At 40.7% G+C, this 22,742-nt stretch overlaps 1 protein-coding gene across 1 annotated transcript; it reads left to right on the top strand.

Moving 5' to 3' along the window:
- Positions 1-7,634: 7,634 nt before the first annotated feature.
- On the top strand, positions 7,635-18,753 carry LOC100547944 (riboflavin-binding protein). The gene is made up of 6 exons (XM_003208804.3): positions 7,635-7,741; positions 8,585-8,741; positions 9,557-9,656; positions 10,781-10,909; positions 14,406-14,517; positions 18,395-18,753. The coding sequence occupies exons 2-6, from the start codon at positions 8,603-8,605 to the stop codon at positions 18,629-18,631; spliced, it is 717 nt and encodes a 238-aa protein (XP_003208852.1). The 5' UTR covers positions 7,635-7,741; positions 8,585-8,602; the 3' UTR covers positions 18,632-18,753.
- The last annotated feature ends 3,989 nt before the right edge of the window (positions 18,754-22,742 follow it).

Here is a 22,742-nt window from a genome sequence, read left to right as displayed (position 1 = left end):
CGGCCGTCCGACGGCATCGCTCGCTTTAGTCGGGCCGCGGTCTGTAGACGCAGCCCCACCGCCACCGGCAGCACGGGGCTGTGACCCTGCGTTCTGCGCTCTAGCATTTAGAGTGAGATGGCGGCAGGGAGAGGGCAGACAGCTCATCATCTCAGCAGCGAAGACAAGCCTGCAAAGATTGGTTACCTGCAGCAGCCATCAGTGCCTGTCATCACGTTGCGTTTGTCTCAATAACTCACACCCGTTCTGTATTCTTGCCTTTACAGGTTATTTCCCAAGGGTGTAAGTTAGCACTTTCTGCACTGTGTTTCACAAAAGCAACTTCAAAGTTGTCCCCTTTCCTTTCCCTTTTGCATTAAGCAGTCGGCATCTGCTGGGAAACAACCATCCTACGTCAAGAAGCCATCTGGGCTCTCATTTTGCTTGGGAAGTTGGTGGTCACTTTGCTCCAAGATTCCTTATTCTTCAGCTTCATCCCTGGGGACCACTTTGACTCAAGATGTCTTTCCAAGACTTTTGAAACAAAAGGAAATGAGACTTTCTCGTGTTGAATGGATAGGAAAAAAGTTCATCTTACTGCTTCTCTTATATTTTTCCTATTTAAATTCCAGATCCACAAACCAACTCGACTATCTGACTTCTCCATAGAAGAGAGCCTTTTTTCCCAACTGAGTGTAACTGTGAGAGGCTTAGCCTAGAATAAAGGTAAGTAAAGCAGAGCCACACCTGTGCTCAAAGCCTTTGTCTCCAGAGATGCTCCGTAACACTCAAAAAAAGTAGGAGAGTAATTAATACACATTTCTGAAGGGCTGATTCTTCACATCACCAAGACTGACTGACAGCACAAAAGCAGGAGACCACAGAGAGCCTATGTGGCACGCTTACAGATACTCAGCTAGTAATTAATTCTGTTTCTCTTTGCTGTTCCACATACTTAATTTCCCTGGCTTCCACCTTCCTTTTTCTCCGCATTAGATGCCTAAACATGCCTTTCCAACCCAGAAGTTAGATAGAATTGCGTTATCCAGGGAGAATTCCCTTCACTCTCAGTATTTCTGTTCTGTGGGAGGTGGAGGAAATGGCTGTAGCTGCTCTGCATGTTAAACCGTCACACACCTGTTAGTGATGCAGTTCTATGGCATTCACAGTGAGGTTTGGGTCTTTACACTGCAATACCAATGCTTGGCAGTGGCAATAAGACAGCACGGTACTTTGGGATATGCTGTACTATACCTGCGTAGAATGTCAGTAATGACAAATAATTATGTAGGCTACACGTCGTTAAGATGACTGCTGTCCGGTTTTCTAACCACCTCTGTAACATTCTTTTTTCAAGATTCACTTGAAAAGCAGCATGATACAAGTAAAGAAAATGAAGTAAGCACAGGCCCACCTCAGTCCTGTCAAGGTTTGGCAACATGTCCACCACACCAGACAGCTCGATGTTCTCAGCTAACTTGCTTAAGGTGCACTCCATCCCACTGTCTGTGTGACCACCAAAGATGTTAAGCAGTGCTGGTCCCAGCATCAATCCCTGAGCATCACTACTCATCACTGGTCTCCTCCTGGACACTGAGCCATTGACCACAACTATTTGAGCACAGCCATCCTGCCCATTCCTTATCCACTGAGTTGTTCATCTATCAAATCCGTGTCTCTTCCGCTTAGAGACAAGGATATCATGTGGGACGGTGTCAAATACTTTGCAGAAGTCCAAGTAGATGATGTCAGTTGCTCTCCCCCTACCCACCAATCCCATCATAGCAGGGCGCCAAATCTGTAAGGCACGATTTGCCCTTAGTGAAGACATGCTGGCTCTCCTCAGACACCTCTTTTTTTTTTTCCAGTTTTGAGCAAACCAAGAAATAAGGGTAGGAAAGGAGTTACATAAACTGCAGGAGGAGTAAGATTTGCTAGGAAAGGTTTAACTAAGACTAATCAAATAATCTTTATACAATGATGCATCATTTTCTTCAGCAAAAAGCAAGACCAATCCCAGTTCTGCCAGGCTATCCAAGCAATGGTAATTCCAAAACAATGCAGGAGCATTTTTAAATCTGAGACTTTGACACAACCCAGGCAAAATTTACTAATCTGAATCTAGTGAGGTGTGCTATTTGAGAAGTCCTATATGAGACATTTGTGTAATTAATAAAAATACTTATAGTTACAGGAGGACACATTATAGAAAAGATATAAACATGTTTCAGGGCACAAGTAAATCACTGAATTAAGAAAGATTAGGAAGGAGTTTCTTAAAGACTGATCACTCAGTAAGAGTACACTGTACAGATTTTGTGTGTTCACTGGAAACCAAGAGTATTACTCTGTCCCCAGTACTGACAAGTGGAGTAAGCAAACTGACAACCAGGTCCAGGATGGCAATTACAAGATCTGTATATAACAAAAGACCAGTCATAACAGGATATGATTTCCTTTCCAATTGTTATTTTCCTTCATTATATACTGTGAAGAACATTTATACTTGTTTGCAGTGATGCAATTTGTCATAGTGACAGCTTTGTTCTGTTGTAATCTTGTTCTAGATACCATATTACATCTGATATGGAGTAGAACATGTAAATACACAAATATATATCATGAGTTAAAAGCATGGCTGTGAGATTTAGCTACTGCACTAAGCCCTCTCTAAGTTAACAGCACTTCTTAGCAACAAAAACTCATCAAACACATCATAGCTTTAAAGAGACAGAAAGAGATCAATGAGTATGCTGCCTTCACAGACAGCTTGGATTTTATTTTACAGCAATTGCCACAGTTGAGCTGTTATCTCTAGGGCTAAAAGAATACAAATTACATGTGTATAAACACGCATACTTTTGTGTATTTCTAAAAGGTTCAGAAAGGGAAGCAAGTGGGGGACAGGGATGCTGGCCAGCAGGAGCAGAACCCGATCCTAACTGCTATCACCCTCTTTCGGCACCCAAAGATGAGTCTTAAGGGGGGCCAGGGGAGAATTACACATAATTTCACTGCTACTTAAGGAAATAACCTTGCAGATATGAGATGACACACACAGGAAGGCAAGCCATTGAAATCCAGCAGGTGTGCAGTGTAAGCTTGCATTGCAACACTTCTGAAGACTTAAACGGTCTCTACTGAAAGAGAGGAGATAAAAAGGGTATCGATAAACTGCAAAGTGATTGGAAAAGAAAGAAGGTTTTGACTGATACAACAGAGAGAGGTGCCACCTGAGAGATGCAGAGAGAGAAGTGAAAATGTAAAGAAAGGCATTGGGAAAAAATACCTTTTCCAAGAGTGCTGTGGTCAGTTTTCTAAGGACAGATTCACCACGGGGGAATGAGTAAAGCTTTCTAGAACTAATAAGTCATGCATGGGAGTCATTCCTCACAGAAATCTGCAGAAGCACTCCACTGACCTCAACCATGTCCTACTTAAAACTCATCCCTGCTCTGATGTTAACAGGAAAAGCTCAGCAGTGATTAATCCTGTGGTTTCCTGTCACTGCCTTTTAACATGCTGACCAGTATGATCTCACTGTTACCTTGTGTTTGCACTGTTTCCTTTGTAGACCTGTTGGTTCTACATTGTGATTACAAGGTGTGCAATGTACCAATCAAGAAAAAGAAACAGAACAGTAACACAATGGGGCTTAGAGGCTGGCAGTTCCACCAAAAGCACTGCCAGTCCTACCCATCACTGTTTGTCTCTCTCATTGTGATATACCGCCCTTTTCCTCACAGCAACACAACTGTTTCCACAGCTGTGCTATAAAGTGGACTGGGAAATTGATTTGGCTAGCAGCACTGGAGGCGGGATAATTGCAACATTTCTATTGCTGGATCAGTTCCCCACCTGGTTGGGAGCACAGCCCCACTGGCTGTGCCAGCACAGTGGCAAGAAAGGAACAGTATAGAATGAAGGCACAGAATGGGCCTGTGGGATATGGCCACCCATAACCCAGCACTGGCACCAAACATTTCACAACACCACGCTGCTGCTTTACGCAGGGACATCCAGCATCACCTCTTCACAGATAATAAAAGCACCCACAATTAAGTCTAAATTAAAAAATATTCCTCTAAAAATAAATTCAGCATGCATAAGTAGCTGTAGAAAATTCAGTCAAATATTAACATGCTAAATCAGAGACAGCACTGCAATTGGTTACTTCTGGAGCATTGGCCAAGCTGGACTGCGTTTTCTTTGTCACTTGCGAGAGACCACATCACAGCACACAGTCAGTCAGTAGCTATCCGAGCCAGAGATTGTTCTTTGGAACAAAAGAATAAAAAGATGTAAAAAGCTGCAACAACTGCTTGTGGATCCAGGAACCCCACAGTAACAGACCAACAGAACGTGAAAGGCAAATGAAAGAGTAAAGCAAAGGAAGAGCATTCAGTTATGCTTTCAAGAGGTTCTTTCAACTTAGTAATAAGCTAAAATAAGTAGGTTTTTATCCCCTTTAATTCTGGAAAAAACCTAACATAAGGGCTTGAAGTAACATTTTTACAGTGATAATTTTGTTGTTTGGGTTGTGAGTGTTTTTTAAACACACTATTCATTAAAATCTGTGGGTTTGCTTTTTGTTTTTGTTTTTCCACTGACTCATTCTCTTGGTTATATAAAACTACTGGTGCTTTTGTCATTCCTGTGCTCTTTTGGGGAACTTGCACAGCAACATTCACGTACTCGAAATTAAAGCAAGTAAGCCTGACTTCATGCTGTGATGTATTTGTTACACAAACAAAATAAAAGGAAAAACACCGGCCCAGCTGAAGTGAACAGAAACAAGTTGGACCTTAAATTTGGTAGCGTTAAGATTTGATCTCAGTCCTTTTTTTTTTTTTTTCTGGAGCCAGGAGTGCCAGACTGAGTCCATCTGGAGCCTCTGGCATTCAGCTTGACTTGTGACATGATGTGTTCAGCAGACTGGTGAATATGAACCCACGGTTCTGAAGTCTAACAAAATAAAAGTCAATATATATACTTAACTAGTTGGCAAATAATACGACGCTTAATGCAACTTTAAATGCGGTTCTGTAAAGGAGCTTCAGGAATGACACTAACTTAGAAAACAACCTGTGTTCTTCATTGCATTTCCTGTTACAGTTAACAAGAAAAACACTTCCAAGTTTGCAGACTCCCACTGAGATATGAGGAACAAGCAGATTAATTTCATTAGCACACATCACCATATGTAATAAAGCTGTAATTGGCCAAATGCTCCAATTTACACTCGTGAAACTCCATCTCACTCCAGCCACAGTGTTGTTACACCTTCAGGAAGCCATGGAGGGAAACAGATCTGGCAGCTGTCACAGGTTGGAAGTACAAACAATTTTTCCCTTCGCCACTACAGCTTCGTAGAGTTAACAAAAATATAAAACCATGAAAGCTTACTTCACTCATTAAAGAGATCTGACTCACTCAAAAGGGATCACTGTGTTGAGTTAGGAGATGTCAGTTTGACATAGATACTAACTCAATGGCCAGAAGCTGTGAAGTTAGCAACTAGCTAGAGTTCCTGTCTTTCTTTCCCTTTTTTCCATCATTACCAATGGTAGCTCTTGCAGAAGGAATTTATGCAGGCAGGCAGTAGCTCCTGAGAGCTCATATGGCTGTGTCTGTGATTTCGGAATGGATACATCCTTCTGCTAACATCATGGCCATTATCAGACCATCAGATGATAATGTAATAGTGATAATTTAATGTAACAGTACCAGAATTACTGTCTGTGGCAATACCTTTAACATCATGCATGCTTTAATGCTGTATAAAAACTTTGAGAAGATCAATGTAAGTTCATGAGGCAATGATATTAATGTTAAAATTAAATAGTAACAGGAGTTTTATAAGTACAAGAATATTAGTGAGTGCTTGAAAATAAATTCAGCATTAACAAATGAAGATAATAATCCAGTCAAGTATGGAAAGCAATAAGAGATATTCTACAATAAATTTCTCAAAATATGACTCAGAGTCTTATACTGAGACTTTTTCTTATTTTTTCTTACTCAGAATAAGAAAAAAAAGGCTCAGGATGATGTATGGCTGAGATCTCTAGAAGCTCCTGTGCCTGAGCCTGCTTACATCTATTGTTAACCAAAGCCAAGTCTGAGAAATCACAAACATATGACAATTTTCCTTCCTGCTGCTAGAAATTCTGCCTAATCTCCCAGCAAGTGGTCCCATTTGGCTCATATTCAAAGCTTGAAAAAGATCCCAGTCTCCTATAGCTTAATATAATTTGTATGTCAATTCCATAAACAGAGGCATTACAAGAAACCTCCTGGCTGCTAACACCTTTACAAGCATGAATACATTTCATACAGACCAAGCAGTAAGGAGCAGAACATGTGCTTTTCACCAGGCCAGCTAGCACAGCTACTCATCCTCAGGTTGAAATGGAATGTTTATATGGCACAGTGGTCTTTATTTTGTATGAATACACTGATTTTAGTACCAAGCAGTATGCACAAGTCCTTTACGTTACAAATCAGCAAGGAGCTCCATTAATTTCAGCCAGCACAAGATCAAGCCACACGAATGAAGGCATAGGCAGTAAGGTATTACATTTACATCAATTTCTCCTATACTTAAGTCTCTTTGCATTTGTCTTCTTTAAATTCATTCTGGAAAACAGAAAACACTGGGGTTTCAACTGATCTGAAAATCAGTTTTAAAGGCAGCAGCACTTTTGCCTCAAGGAAGGCTGCAGCCAGAGTAGGAATTGGTGCTTACAGCTCAGCAGAGATCATTATCACACTGTGAGTTTGCTGAGTGAGATTCATTCCACACCTCCACTGTGCCAATGTTTGCTTTATTCAAGCAAAAAAGGTTCGTAATTACCCACCCACAGTTACTACTTGACAAACCACTGTTGTGTTTTAAAATAGAAACAAGAGATACTATTTTTCATTTGCACCAAAATAATGGCAAGGTAATCAGTGGTGTGTCACTAGTTAGGGAGCTCAGTGAGATTTAACCTATCGAAGTAAGTGCACCTATTTGTAATCACCACATCTGCCTCCTGTGATGGTTCATGTTCAGATGCAGAATCCTCTCTGCAGAAAGCACACCTTGTAAGGCAATCCAGTCAGCAGCTGCTGTCAGTGGTACCCACAACAGTTTTTCCTTGTGCTTGTGACACCCATTGGAAAGCACAAAGAAGGGCAAGCATCAGCAGGTTAAAAAAGGAGTCTTCTGGACAAAGAGCAAAGGCCTGAGAATCAGGAGACCAATTCTCTTTCAGGGGCTGCAGTAAAATTACTGAGTAACCCAAAGCAAACGTAAATATATTTACAGTTAAGATTAAGCCAGTCAGGCTGAAATATGAAGTGTTGTTTGTAATGTCTCTAATTCAGTGAAATTTGTGATAAGAGCCCAATTGAGCTGTTGTAGAAATGAATCTAATAATTACAACAAAAGGAATCATTGCAAAATCAGGCAGGGGATGGAAAGTAGTTGTATTTGGTAGAGAGCTGGAGAGCTGTTGTTTTTCTAATTCTAGTCTATGTACTTTCCTGTTCATTATGTCCACATTTGCAAGCAATAAAAGGGCATTATGTGCTGGTCATTCCATCTGCTTTTGAGATAAATCTATGTTAGCATTTCAAAGGGTCAAGGAACTCTCCAGGGCAAACAAATTCTGGAGTGCTGATGCCAGATGGCGGGTATATAAAGTGGAAAGCGAGAAAAGCAATTTACTGTGTTTCTGTTCTAGGGAGAAGTTTCACCCAGAAGGCAGCAAAAGAGGTGAGAAACTACTGAGAAATTGTACAGGCGGTTTTCTTCTGTACCATGTTGCTTTCTTTGCATCTGAAAAGTTTAGGTAAGGAGAGGAGCTGCAGATCTTGTTCAGGCAAAACTCTTCCAAAAAAGCATCAGGAATATTTAACTAAAGAATTAAAGGTTAAATTAATTACACCCATAAAGAATTATGCACTTATTTATGTAGGAGGTTCTAGATTTATCTGTATAACTCACTAATATGTAATCTGTACTTACAGAAGCTCTATTCTCGCAGACAAAATGGTTTTTATCTTGCATTTTTGACTGAACTCTACAAAAGAGACAGAAAACAATTGATCAGATTATTAGGTACAAATGAGCATAACCTCAATGAAGGCATCTTATCTACTCAATTTATCCACCTCAAGTGTTTCATTATACTCTACTATTAGCTTGTCAATTCTGTAAACAGAAGCATTGCAATTAAATGTTCCCAGTGCACAGAAGAACTCAGTAAGTTTAGGAGCTGATCAATCTTTTCTTCAAATCTAGTGTAGCAGTGGGATGATAAATTCATATCTGCATGAGAAATTTAAAAACCTTTTCTTAAATACTGCAAACTACAACATAGAGCCTGAAGGAATGCTTTTTCACAGGCCACCAAAGATTGGAAATATGTGGCAGAAGAATAAGTGTTTAGACATAAGCAAAGGAAAGGGGGAATGAATGTCCTAATATTTATATGTATATATCTCCTGAGCATATTTTAGTTGTATATATGTGTAGATTTTTACAGCAGCTCTTCTTCTTACTATCAGAACTTTTCCTATCATTAAAGGATATCAGTAAAGACTTCTCTCCGTACAGGAAAAGAACTGAACAACAATGCTGAGGTTTGCCATCACCCTCTTTGCTGTCATCACATCATCTACCTGCCAGCAGTATGGATGTCTGGAAGGGGACACCCACAAAGTGAAGCCAAGTCCAGAGCCAAACATGCATGAATGCACTCTGTACTCTGAATGTAAGAGTGGTTTAGTTCTTGCTGGAGCTAGTCTAGAAGTCCAGTTCTGTGCACACTGATTGTTCCGGCCATTCTTTCGCTTCTGAAAAATATATTAGATGCAGTATAAGCTGCATTTGAAAAACCTCCCTCAATGTCATTTTGCTGCATGCAACTCAAGAGTAGGACTCTGGTCCTTAACAAAGTCAGCTGCAAAACTCCCACTGGCTTTATTTACCGTCTGTTTAAAAAGCCAATGCAGTTTACTTTTCTGGAATCTCTCTTTGCTTTTAAAAGGTTTACAGCAAAGATGGACTCAGCCTATTGTCATAAAGTATAAAAATATTTAAAACGTGTATTTCTCTCTTGATAGTACTAGTGAATTAACTATTGTCCCCACTGAATTATTAAAAATAGCAGTGTTTAATTAATTGTAGCAGATTGCAATTGCATGTCGCTTTCCACACAAATTGCAGGAGGTTAAACTTTCATACTGAGCAAATTACAGTAATATTTTTTACAGTTCTGCAATTCTCTTTTCTTGCTTGGTAACTTTTAAAATTACCATCCAGCAGCATCTAACATCTGGGAGAGCAGTAGTAAACTTTGCCGGGCTTCCTGAACACCCTTACAAAGCAGTGTTCGTGCCAGTCTATCCCACTTAGCATTCACACTGCTGCTTCCAAAAACTAAAACATCAGAGCTCGGGTGCATCTCCTGCTTAGTACCAAAAGACTTTATCATGTTACGGACCAAAGATATTCACCTTATATTTTAAGCCTTCCAGAGCATTAAAGAAAATCCTTACTGTAAGATCTTTGTTTCATTCCTAACAGCTTCCTGTTGCTATGCAAACTTCACAGAGCAATTGGCTCATTCCCCAGTAATTAAAGTAAGCAACAGCTACTGGAACAGATGTGGGCAGCTCAGTAAATCGTAAGTCAGCTTTGATGTTGTCTGTGTCCTGGTTCACTGAAGCTACACTGTAGCAGCCACACGGCTAACACTAACTGCCCGCAGATGGACTGGCCCTGCGCTGCCCTAAAGAGAACGCCGCCTGGTCCGGTTCCCATCATCTCTCCTCTACACCAGAGCAACATCTGGCTCTTCTTTTTCCCCTCTTACAAAAGCCCGTGAATCCTTAAGTATATACTTTTTGTGCAGAGAGATTTCTGCCTTTTTCTCAAGGCAGAGTTATGCTTTTTAAAGTTTGCTTTCAATATAGGACCAGATCTGGCAATGCGAAGCAGTGATAAACCCAGTAGGTAATGACCGTGCTGCACCTCTGTACAGAGCAACCATCACATCCCAGTCAGTGCAAAGCCTAGCCAGAAAGATCAGCCTCTTCCTCTCTGTTGAGAAAGCAGATCAACTAGATGATCATATCTTCCAAACAAAAGGCACAAGAGGCCAGAAATAAAACTTCTGAATATTTAGAATAAAAAATCTTGTAGTCTTGTAGTTCATTTGGTAGCCATGGAGAATTGGAGAACATCTTCATAATTCAGGTTTTTAATACTCTGTTAGATGCTAGAGCTGTGAAACATGGCAAGTTAGAGAAATAAAGGAATGAAAGCACAAAACAATTAAGCAAAAACAGATGTGTGGAAGTCACAGCTATTGCCTGCCACTCCCAGAAGAGCAGCAACACTGTTTTTAAGCAATTTCAGCTGGGCTGTGGGAAAATATAAAGATCGGTGAAACTGTTAGACTACAACTTAGAAAATTTTTATACTATAGTTCTAAACTACGTTTTATTGCTGTCTTGAGTCATTTGTGCCAGGAAAACTCAAGGCACCAAAAGTTTATGGAAAAGCTACACAAATAGGGCTGAAATACGCATGGAAACATTTGTGCACTCTTTAGTTGGCTATGGTAATTGCACAGTCAGAGTCTGTACACAATACCAAAAGAATGACACAAACAGGGCAAAATGATGCTTTTCTGCTTTTCTCCTAGTCTGTAGTACTGCATCCACGTCAAAGCAGGTCTAGAAAATTGAAGTCGTAGCCTTAACACTGAGCAACATGTTTATTTGAGGCTTTTCTCACCCACAACAGCTGTGAAGATTTCACAAAGAAAATCGAGTGCTTTTACCGGTGTTCTCCGCACGCTGCTCACTGGATCAATCCCAGATATACTGCTGCTATTCAATCTGTTCCACTGTGTCAAAGCTTCTGTGATGACTGGTAGGTTCAAATTGTTATCAAAATATCTATTTAGCTCTAATATGCCCGTTACTCAGGAGTCAGAGAGAGAAAGTGGATGAAGCACGGTCTTCCCAAACAATGAGCAACAAAATTCCATATTGCTGTATCACTTGCAAAGCTTTTTGCTTGTTCTTCCTGCTCATTTCTAGTTTGCCATCTCTACCTTTTCCTCTGCTAAGCTGCTGCCCTGCACAATAGTAATATCCCAAGCTGAAAGCAGGATGGAGTCATTCTCTGTCCCAGGTCAGGGACTCAGAGCAGCACCATGCTGCTCTCCACGAGGGCACTGCGTCTGCTCCTGAAACACTCACCTCCACAGCTCAGCTTTGTGCAGTTAGGATTTTAAGTCTAAATACTTGACTATGACACTGCACATTTATGTGTATTAAAAAGGCACTGTGAAATCGTGGAAGCAGCTCATTCCAATGTGGTTCTCAATTAACATATATAACAAATTAGCTTCATTTCTAAGTTTTTCATCCTTACCCTTCACTCCTTCCTTCTGTCACCCTAACAACACTTTTAAAAGCCCGAACCTTGGAGAAACAAACAAGAATAGTAACGAGCAAGCAGAGTAGCATTTGACTTTGTTTCCCAAAATACAGCGTTATGGAATCAAATTACTTTTTGCGTGCAAGATATGTAGCAGCACCTATTTGTCCTTAGTCTTGGAGTAGGAACATTGTATCTCAGCACTCAGAATCTTAAACGTCCAAACTAAATATTTCTGAAACGTGAAAACATTTGGATACTAAAGCAACACAGTTGCCAGTGGGCCTTAAAACAGGTCTACCAGGCAAAGTAATAGAACACCGATATCTAAGACAAATGTATCCTGAAACAATGTAAGTATAGAATCTACATCAGTAACAGCACACAAAGCACATTGCTACATTCAGTGAAAATGTTACAACGAAAGGAAAGGGAATTAAGTTCACTTTGCAGGCACTTCAAATCCTTCTCAGAAGGATGAATTGGTTTAAGCCAGCCTGAGCACCTACGGGATTTATACCCGTGCACAGGGTAGATCAATATTGCATCACAAAACCCTCAGTATTGCTTGGATACTACAAGAACTTCCATGTAAACAGCATTTTTAACTCTTATTACTAGAAAGTATACGTGTATGTGATTGAGAGCTGCTGCACAGGGACAAAGCATCAGTCCCTTTTCCTGGTAGGGAAAAGGCTCAGCTCTAAGCAAATACTGAACAATGATCTATTGCCCCTGCTGGCGTCACAGACGCCTGGCCTGCATCAAAAACGTGAAGATGATCCATTACTGTGCATGCTGCTTTGTATGCCTGCCTAATGCCAGTGTCAAACCCATTCCCTCACCCTGCTTGAGGCAAGAGAAGAGCTCGGCCAGAATTCCGATCCTTTCTGGCGATTTAAAGTTTTTTGTGTGTGTTCTATTCATTGGAGCCCGTTCAGCACTGCTAGTGATGTGACCTACTTTCCCCACATGCCATGAGTGTGCCTGCTGCATGCTGCATGGCTTTGTGGCCAGAAATGTGCAGACGACTCTGAATGAGCAGTGGCTTCATTTAAAAGAAATTCATCTGACTGGCTTGGGGCCTTCCTTTTCTTCCTATTGTCTTAGAATTGCTTCCTCCCACTAGCCCTAAAACCATTGCTTCTGAAAGAGCCCCTTATAGGTGCCATTGTCTGACCCACCTGTGAGGTGACCCCGTGCCATTTAACAGAGAAACAGCTAATTATAAAAAAAAATTAAAAGATAAAAGCTTCAAAATAAAAATACCCTACCCAGTGTGCATAGGGAGCAGGTATATTTGGAGTGGATATTTTAAATACTTATGTTCTCACAGGTTATGATTAATGTCTGAAGAAACTACTTATGGGTTTCTGGACAGCAGAAAAATCAAACATATCAGAAGTCATGATTTGTCATAAACTTAGCTTCCTAATTACTTCCACAGGGAAAGAAAAACCCATAAAATAGAATTATGCCTTGCTACCTTCTTGTATAACGAACCACAGGGTCAGGAAATAATTGTAATTAGGAAACATCACACCCAACAATTCAATAGGTAACAGTGAATAAAAATATAAATATTTTAATAATCATATTTAATTCAGATTCCCAAGCAAGCCAGAGATATAGCATGGATAACCCAGTTCAGTCAAACTCTGAAATACACACTCTTAAGTTTGAAAAGTATAACTGAAGGTGGCACTAATTTAAAAACCAAACAATAAAAGCAGTTCTGCCCTCCCCTAAACTCCAGCGTTGCTCCTCCATTCCTGCACCTGTCCCACCCGCCTGCCAGCAGTGCTGTGGAGCAGCCAGGAAGCATCCCAGTAAGGGAACACGCTGGGCTGGGTCACTGAATCACAGCTCCTCACCTGATCAAAGCTTCAGCAAAGGTCTTGACCTTCAAACATTGATTTTAATGTGAAAATGAGAAGCAGGAACTTTGCAGTCCTACTACAATGTTTCTGTGTGCACTGCAAATATATTTAAAATCACTTTGTCTGCCACTGCAACAAGAAGTACAAAAGGTTAGGCTCAAATGCACGTAGTCTACTCACTTCTAATTAGTGCTTGTACTTGAGCAGCAACTTACAGTCCGTGTGCTGCCTGTGAGCTCGTTTCCAGGCACCGTGCAGTGACAGTTCTGCAGATGTGCACCTTCTTACCTTGCTGCACATTCACATGTATTACAACGTCTAGGTCCTGTAGTTCTGTGACTATATAACAGCTCGTGTTTCATTTTAAAACATAAGTCTACTGTCCTTGTGATATCAAAGTAATTTTGGAAACATGACCCTGGAGATTAAAAAAAACAAACAGAAAATATACCCCAAAGCATTAATTATAATGAACACTACTTTCACTTTTTGAAAGCTATGCCTCATGGTTTTGGCACTCCCAATTTCTGGTGTGAATAGACTGCCCGAAGCCATTGAGACTAACTCTGAGTAGATGTTAACTGATCTGCAGAAAGAGATCCTTAACAAATTAAGGACGTGAGCCAAAGTAAGAGCCAAAAGTAGAATGTAAAAAGAAGTAGAAGGAAGGAAATGATGTAAGGTGATGGGTAGGTCATGAGATCTCTCATCACATAGAACAGCCAGTTGCATACCTTACCGATTCCAGGCCACTTATAAGCTTCTCTTTACCTTATTGCTTACAACTTAAAAATCACTTTAAATTTAAAAAGTGAACATTGCTTCCCAGAACACGGACCATCTACTCAAACCTGTGAGCATGAAATGTCGTGGCTGATCTGCTTAGTTTTCATTGGGATTTAGGTCTTCCTGTCTGGTTCAGAGTTTATATACATGTGAAGCTAAGATACTGTGCACCTTTCTTGAAGATCAGTTGATACAGAGCACTGTGTGACCGTACCACATTACTAGTGCAGCCCACGGGCTTTTCAAGTTGAATCCCTGTAGTTCACTGAAAAACACCAAGGAAAATAATTGTATCTTCCACACTGATCTCCATGAAGGTATGAAGCCTGCAAAGATGATTCCATTTGTGCTCGTAACTGGCTGACGGACTGGGAACGGGATGAAAGTGGAGAAAACCACTGTAAGAGTAAATGCATGCCATACGGGGAGGTAAGAAAACACAGACAGTTGGGGCACAAAATAAATAACACTCAGTACTTTCTTTTTCCTGAATATGTGGATTTAAAATGCAGTATGTAAATTATTTTATATTTCAACAATTTCAAGCTATTCCTATACCTATCACCAGATTTCTCAAATATATAGTTTTTAAAGCATTTTTATGTAGATCTCTCCCTAAACACTTCTAATTAATCACTATTCATACCGCTTGTGAAACAGAAGAAAATGTTCCAGCAGAACTGATACATTAACCACAGCACAGGTCAGAAAGTAAAAGATAAAAGAACCTGGATCATGTAACAGAAAGAGACAGTTTATTTTATAAGACTTCTCACATGGTGTAGAGCTTTACACACCTCTGCCTTTTTACACTGAGAAGCAAGTTCCCAGTTCACTAAGGAACTTCTAAGGTTTTCTTATTACTAGACATCCTTGCCCTCCTCTCTATTTGACACTGTCACATTTGAGTCCTCCATACTTCAAATCCCTAAGTCCTTGCAGCTTTCTAATTGTCTCCTTTTTACTCTCCATAGACCTACCATAATTCTGCTGTTCTCTTTTGTGTCTGCCAATTGCTAGACACAGCTAGTTTTTTTCACTTTAAACCTGTTAGTCAAAAAGCAGCACTGAGAAGCCTTCTGGGAGCTCATCCTGACTTTCTGAGGCTTGAGATGGTTGGGATAACTGGTTTTATGAAGAAAAGTGCATAAAATGAGAAATTAAAAGACTTGCGGGAGCAAAGTTGCCTGCAATCTGATTCACAGGCCTTCAAGAGTCACGAGGGATTTCTCTCAAGTGACTCAAGTATGTTTAGGATCAAGGCTAGATTACACAGCTCAAAACCACAACACTTATTGGAATATTATTAACAGCTAAACTTCACTGAGTTTCTAAAACCAGTCCAAACTAAAGAAGTGAACATAACTTAACTGTAGTTCTTAGGGACTCGTAGTACATCTTGCAGAGATCCCAAATGGATTGTTCTGAATTCTGTACGAATTCATGTATATCCAGAAGTTTGTTCAGCAACTGATATAAGTCACAGTCCAGGATTTGTGTCTGCTCTGCAGTGACACTGATCAGCAGGGCCAGGAAGATGGCCAAAAACCAAACGGGCTGTGGAAACTTGCAGCTTAGTTTTCCAGATATGCTAAATCATCAGTAGTTCCAGATGAAGTGAAAGCAAAATGATAATTTCCATAAACAATCTTCAGTCCCTGTTTAAACTGTCCCCAGTCCAGAGGTAGAAGGTTCAAACTTAAATCTCCATGTAAATATTTCTTAAAGAAAATATACCATCTGCTGGGAAAAAAACCATGCAGCAAATCCAGAGGTCTTATCACTTGCAGGCAGATGCAGCTATTCCTAAACTAAGTGGAACCACACCCAACACTGCCCATGTTTTTTTTTTACCAAAAATAGGCCTGCGTGGTAAGTATGAATAAATATTTATTTTCTTCAGAGCAATTATAAAAACATATTTTCCGTATGAAAATGTAATTACATACAAACACTGGAGTCACTTGCTTTGCACTCAACTCATGGAAAGGAAAGTTACTGCCATCTGAAGGCCCAAAAGGTTCTCCCACGTCAGGGCACTGTGGGCAGATGCTTTCATCTGATGCCCTCAGCAAATGCAGAGAAGCAATCAGCAGTCCTACATGTGACGTATGTAAGTGTTTATAAGGACTATTTGGAACAAGTGAGGAGTATTAAGAATGTACGTGGATCGTAGCCAGTTTTGGTCTGGCTAAAGTGAAGCACATTTTATCATTTTTCTCCCAGCAGAGTGCTTCCCAAGTGATGTTAATGCACAGACCAGAACACCGTCCAAGAAGCTGAACAATCAGAAGCAATAATTTAAGTACACTTTTGTTAAACGGGCACACTTTGTTTGCTGCAGCATTCTGGCTATGCTGTGATCTTTAAGCAAAGTTTGGAGGAAGGTCAAAATTAAATGGCTAATTTAACAAGTATCAGAGCATGAATGTGTGCTACAGAACCTGCGGAACGTAAGAATAGGATGTAGCCATGACTCCTGCATATGGACCTAAGAAAACTCACAACAGCTTTTAAATATTTTCTCACACAACCAGCTAAAAGCAGGATCTGTACAGGAACTGGAAGAAAATGTCTCATGCTGCTTGAAAGTACAGGAATAGCTGGAAAGAAACAGCTAAGATCTGGCTGCCCAAAGGAGAACAAGGGGAGAACCAGATGCAGCAACCTCTCCGTTTCTGACCCCGCATCTCTCCCAGTGCACTGACCAACCTTCACAGTCCTCCAGCAACTGTAGCATCCATAGAGCAAGCTGGTGAGATGTAAAAAGCTGTATTACAGACTAGAGCCTTTAGAGCTATTTAGAATGAATTCTCCATTATTTGCACTGGATAGATTTCTTAATCAAATCTGATTATTATATTTCATCTCACCTGCCTTCTGCACATCCCAACACGGTTGTTTAGCGTGTGAGGAGACAAGGAGACATCTCATAAGGAGAACTTGTGGAAAACAGGTGGAGCAGAAGCAGCCACAGGACTACAGAAGCCCAGTCCCACTTCCATATAATAGATTTAAATCTATAATCACTAACTGTTGGCACACACAACACCTTCCATGCAGAAGTCTCCTGACCATGAAGACAGATCACTCTCTCCAAGATTCACAAATCTTTACATGTGCTGCTGCAACTGGCAAACCAGCTCAGAACCCAGAAATCACAGCACAAAATGAAATGCCAAGGGAATAGTGAATCAATGTCACAGGCAAGGACTGCATATGATATCACAGATGAAACACGGCTTCCTTCTGAGAGACCCCAGTGTTAAAAGCAACTCAGTGACACAGTCGGCAACAAGACCAGCAGTCCAGCTGCCTACTTCTGATTCAGTCATTAGCAGTTTCTTCTCCTTAATTCCTAAGGCTTCTGCTCCTGTAATCACTCCCACCTCAACTCCATTTTTAGCATTACTTGGGAAGTATCTCAAGTTCCTTCCAGAAACAGGAAAAACTGAACTTCAACAACAAACACACAGGAGAAATGTAGGCAAGACAAAGTATATATATCTTGCCCACTCTGTGCCTGAACATGATAATTGCTAAGCTTACACTCTTTAGGAAAACTCAAGCAGGGAGGACAGAAGATTGCCACAATGTGAGCCTGGCAAACAAGAAATATTTTTGTTCTTTGGCTGCACAGTCCTGTGACAGAGGACTAACAAAGTGACATAGCACCAAGAACAAGCCAAATTCACCTGCAGAGTTGCTGCAGCTCACAATTTCTTGAGGCAATAAATAAAGCTCTTTGGAGGCAGGCCAGGGCCCCCAGTTGTAAGTCTTCTTTTCATCAAGCAGTTTCTGAGTTATGCCCCTTCTTTTTGGAAGGTTCTGCCTGGTCACGATGTACACTGCAGCAGGCACAGTGCGATCCCATGGAGCTGTGACTGTCTCTAGCTTGCAAATAGAGTCCAGTTTTCAAAACACTCAGTTTGGCACTTTCAGCAACACTCAAACCCAGAGACATGTCAGAGTGTCCTGACATGCTGCAAGTCGTGCAGCCTCTTGCACACAGCTTTATTCTGTCAGCCCCGGGGTGGAAACAAAGGGCTGGCTGTTCATCACGCTGAACTTTGTGTAATCGCTTGCTCTCACAACTGGCAAAGCTCTTCTGCCAGTGGTGGAACTGAATAACATTGTAAAGGGATGAAGTACAGCACAGAGCTGTACAAGACAGTGGATGACTGCAGACTTTTTCATAATTTTGTATCATTTCTAAAAAAGTGATGTTTCTCAAATTAATACAAGTCGATTTTAACCCCATTCCTTTTAAAATGTGATTGATGTGTTTTTCCTGTTTTACGCACAGATGTATGCAAATGGGACCGACATGTGCCAGAGTATGTGGGGGGAATCATTTAAGGTCAGCGAATCCTCCTGCCTCTGTTTGCAAATGAACAAGAAGGACATGGTGGCAATCAAGCATCTCCTGTCCGAAAGCTCAGAGGAAAGCTCCAGTATCAGCAGCAGTGAGGAGCATTCCTGCCAAAAGAAACTCCTGAAGTTTGAGGCACTACAGCAAGAAGAAGGGGAAGAGACAAGATGAATTTTGGTGGATGAATGTCAGGAGGAGAGAAATCATTATGGAGGTTGGGCTCAGGGCATCACAGCAGTCTGTTTTATCCCTCACTTCTGAGAACTCAATAAATCAATGGTTGGCTATATTAATCCTTCTCTGAGTTTTTCTGCATCTGCATCACAAAGCCGCCAGGCAAGTTAGCACAGGTGTAACCTTGTGACTTGAATCAGAAGCCTGAAGGTAACTTCTAGGCTTCATTTTCAAAGACAAGAAGCACAGGCAGTGCTTGCTGATTTAAGGTGGAACAGTGAGAACTAGAGACCTCTGGAAGGCCATGCCAGTAATGCACCAAATCTTCAACACGAATCCTTCATTAGCATAGGTATAATCACTCATGTCACAAGTTCTTGTGTGCCAGACTCTGCTCAGACAAGGAAGAAATGTTGCAGGCAGAAATAGGTCAGTAGGTCTGACTACAACAGGGGATTGTGGTGTATTAGATAAATCCCTAGATCCATACATGACCAGTATAAAGTATGCACAGGCTGCTGCTCTGGGCTTCTGTTTTAAACTACAGTAGTACAAAAGTCTCCTACACCATGAATTTGAAGAAAAATATTGAATGCAATTAATCCCTTGGAATGACTACAAACAGAATGATCTCTGCATCAGGGAGGACCCACATGAGGGGTTTCCCCATCAGTATTTCTGCTTGCCAGCATCACTGCTACTGTCAAAGTAAAACCAAAGCCTGCACCAGTCCCAGAGGGACTCATCAGGTAAAGAATAATCAAATGCTGGTTTTACTTAGGCTTGCATCCTTCCTCCGACATCAGTGGAGAGCAGAGAGTTCCATACCACTCTGTACAGCCTTTCACAGTTGTATCACCAGGGCAACCATGAAAGGATTTAATTCTGGGAGTCGCATTATCATCAAGTGAAAATCCACATCCTCTCAGCGCTTGCTATGGAGCTCGGTACCTTACAATATGTAAGGATCTGGCCTCCAGCTGAAACAATGACTTGGCACATCCCGTTACACTAGGAGAATGTTAAAAATCCATCACACTCTTCCCTAGACTGCTTGTTTACTTTAATGGTTTCACACAGCTGTAATAGCTAGATCCATTAGGTCATGCTCTGCCTCTCACTATAGCTAACAGCGGCATACTTCCTACCGGTACCAAAGTGCTTTTGGAATGATACGTCGTCACGTCTGTATTTCATGGCTACTCGACCTGCTGCTTCTACATTTTGAAACTGCTTCTACAGTTCTTAAAGAAAATGCACTTCTGTGAAGCTCTGCCAGACTTTTTTTTTTTTAACCCTGATATACTGTTTTCTTTCTTGTCATTCTTGATAGCAGAGACACCTGAATCAGAGTAGAAAGTTTCCTGCTTTTTATTTTGCTATGCAAAATTAATTCACTAATTAATCATTCTCTTTCACTAGCATAACAGCAGCTTCTTCTGCACAGCCACTGCCAAACATTTCCTTTATGTTCTTTGCTAAATTTAGCACATTTGTCTCTGCCTGCATCTCTGCTCTATTTTTCCCATCTGCCTTTATTCTCTTTGCTCTAGCTCACCAAATCACCCTTAAAACCATTTTCAACTAAGTTCTTCTATGCTTACTTTCAGGACAAGCCATGAGACTGGTTATGCATGCTCCTGAACAGCACTGGATCCTACAGCAACCAAGGGACCACGACAACTGAAGTGTCTGTATTTAATGCCACGAAGATCTTTATCAGAATGTCACAATGGTAGATGAAACACTGTGTGAAACATGTTGTGAAATGCATTTCTACACTAACTTGTAGGAACCAGACTTACAAACTTTATTAAGAAGTTAACTTGGATTTTCCAACAAGATAAATTTGATTAAAAAAAAAAAAATGTGTGCCAATTATTGACTTATTTACTATATGACCAAACATCAGCTTTCATACCATGCTACCTGGCTCTGATGTCATGTTAACCATAACACAGCTAGCTGGGTCACTCTGCCTGTTCTGCTTATTTAGTTTTCTTTCTTTCAATATTGGCACAGCAGTGTGAGTCTTCTGAAACCCCACTGCAATGCCAGGAGCCTTTACCAACGAGATCTCTCTTGGCAATTCCCTAGAGCTGGGTAGGACAGGTGAGCTGAGCCTGCTGCTTGAGAATTATTGATGTTACTTATGATGATGAACTTCAGTTTTAATACTCACAGACTGAAAAGGACTTCACCATCCTTCTGCAATACAAATACTTAATTCTACATATATTTCACTACTTAGTGTTATTACCAAAAGTTGCTTCCTGTATCTTGTGCCACTGGAAGGCTTTCTTCAGCAGGTTAATTACTCAACAGTTCTTACCTTCAGTTTAGTTGTGCCAGCCACAATTTTCTCCAGTATCTCTAGAGCCCTAATCTATTTTTATAGTTCCTAAATCTACACTGATATTGATTGCAAAATAGCTTCCCTTTTGCAAAATGATAAATACCAATAATGATGACATTTTCAACTAGTGCTGCATTTTTCACAGGCAGGTTTTACTAAAAGCATTTTATAAGTATTAATTAATCTTCAAAATACACCCAAGAGGAAGACAAGTAGTGAGCAAACTGAGTCAGTGGGATGGAGTCAGTAAGAAACTTATCTGATTGCTGCAAGTGTTGCAGAATGAGGACTAGCACAAACAAGTCCTCTTTCAGAGACTCATTTCACCCTGGAAATGAAGTTGTGCTTTGCATGGTAAACCTTGGATAAATGTTATCATGTAAAAATCACAAGAGAGATTTTATGAAATAAAACTTGCAGAAACCTGAACATCAAGAAAAAAAAAAAAACAACACACAATAAAACACAGTAGAAGAAGTTATTAAACAATGCATTTCCATCACCTTGAATAATAACAAAATGATAAATGCTATCACTGTTAGCTTATTTCAAACAAACAACGTCATAACGGGCTGATTTTCCTAACTGAGATACAACCAGCCTGCTGGAAAAAAGAGAAAGCTGTAGATGAGGGCTTCTGAAGGATTTTGGTAACATTTGATGTGACTTTCTGATAAGGAAACAGAGAAAACTGAAGTGCAAACAAAAACACTGCAACAGAGGTTCAGAACTGCTTACAAACGAATTACCATATCACTATGTTTATGTTGTCATTAAATTCAGACAAGTCTTTTGTTAGGAATCCCAAAGGGTTTGCTCCTATTCTAGTCAATTAAGCAGACATTTTACAGACACTTTGTAGGACAAGAGCAGTGTAGAAATGATTTGTTCTGACCAGAGAACTAGTCTGAGCCCCTAAAGGTGAAACTCTACAAAGGGAAATGAAAAATGTTTGCACTGCAGAAAGGTAAATCAAGGAAAAAAATAAGCAGGGAGATACACAGCAAAGGAACAGCAGAGCAGCCACAGAGCTGGGATGGGTATTAGTTGCCAATGCCATTTACAGTCAAAACATTATACTGTGGAAGTTTTAATCCTTTAAGACTTCAGTATATACAGAACCCTGGATGTCCTGACTCACAGAGCACGCAGATGCAGAGCTCACAGACATCCTACTAGCAATTACTCACAGCCTTCATGACAGATCTCACATTCCACAGAGGCACTGCACGCACAGGCTGTGGAATGTGAGGGGTATCAGGCAGAGATCCCTGCATACTGAGATTAAACTCCATCCATCTTCTCAATAAAATCAGCTCACACGTTCTGTAAAAGCAAGTGCAATACTTTCTGGGAGAAGGAACACGATCCTATTGTTGATAGAACGACTATACAGGGAGCAGGTCAGTGTGAAGCTGCAGGACCACTCCCAACAAACAGTGAATAGAAGAGCCAGCCATGAAATCAATCACCTGCTTCAGCTAAGCATGAAGACGCAATGAGGATCAGACCCAAACCATCTGTCACTCTCTCACACCCCCAAGAAAAGGTTGCAGAGATCCCTTCCCATTGAGATGTAACATCTCACAGAAATGAAAGGAGGAAACTCATCCTGCTGCACATTTTTGCTTCTCTTTAGCTACTAAAAGCATCTCTCTTCTACTTCTGTTTTGATCACCAACTGCTATCTGAGTCTTAGCATTCTTTTGACCTCCTTCTTTGGAAATGCAGTGAGCTCTCTGTGGAGTTTGC

Source organism: Meleagris gallopavo, chromosome 10 (genome assembly GCF_000146605.3).
Source record: "Meleagris gallopavo isolate NT-WF06-2002-E0010 breed Aviagen turkey brand Nicholas breeding stock chromosome 10, Turkey_5.1, whole genome shotgun sequence".
NCBI classification, from domain to species: Eukaryota; Metazoa; Chordata; class Aves; order Galliformes; family Phasianidae; genus Meleagris; species Meleagris gallopavo.
The sequence above is the reverse complement of the archived record's forward strand: the minus strand, read 5'-3'. Positions and strand labels throughout refer to the sequence as shown.

What these genes read in the sequence shown, in the direction of transcription:
- LOC100547944 (XM_003208804.3), top strand. Translation starts at nt 8,603, where the DNA reads ATGCTGAGGTTTGCCATCACCCTCTTTGCTGTCATCACATCATCTACC. An exon ending in TGTGGGCAGCTCAGTAAATC is followed by an intron (nt 9,657 to 10,780) that starts GTAAGTCAGCTT and finishes CACCCACAACAG; the next exon opens with CTGTGAAGATTTCACAAAGA. An exon ending in AATGCATGCCATACGGGGAG is followed by an intron (nt 14,518 to 18,394) that starts GTAAGAAAACAC and finishes TTTTACGCACAG; the next exon opens with ATGTATGCAAATGGGACCGA.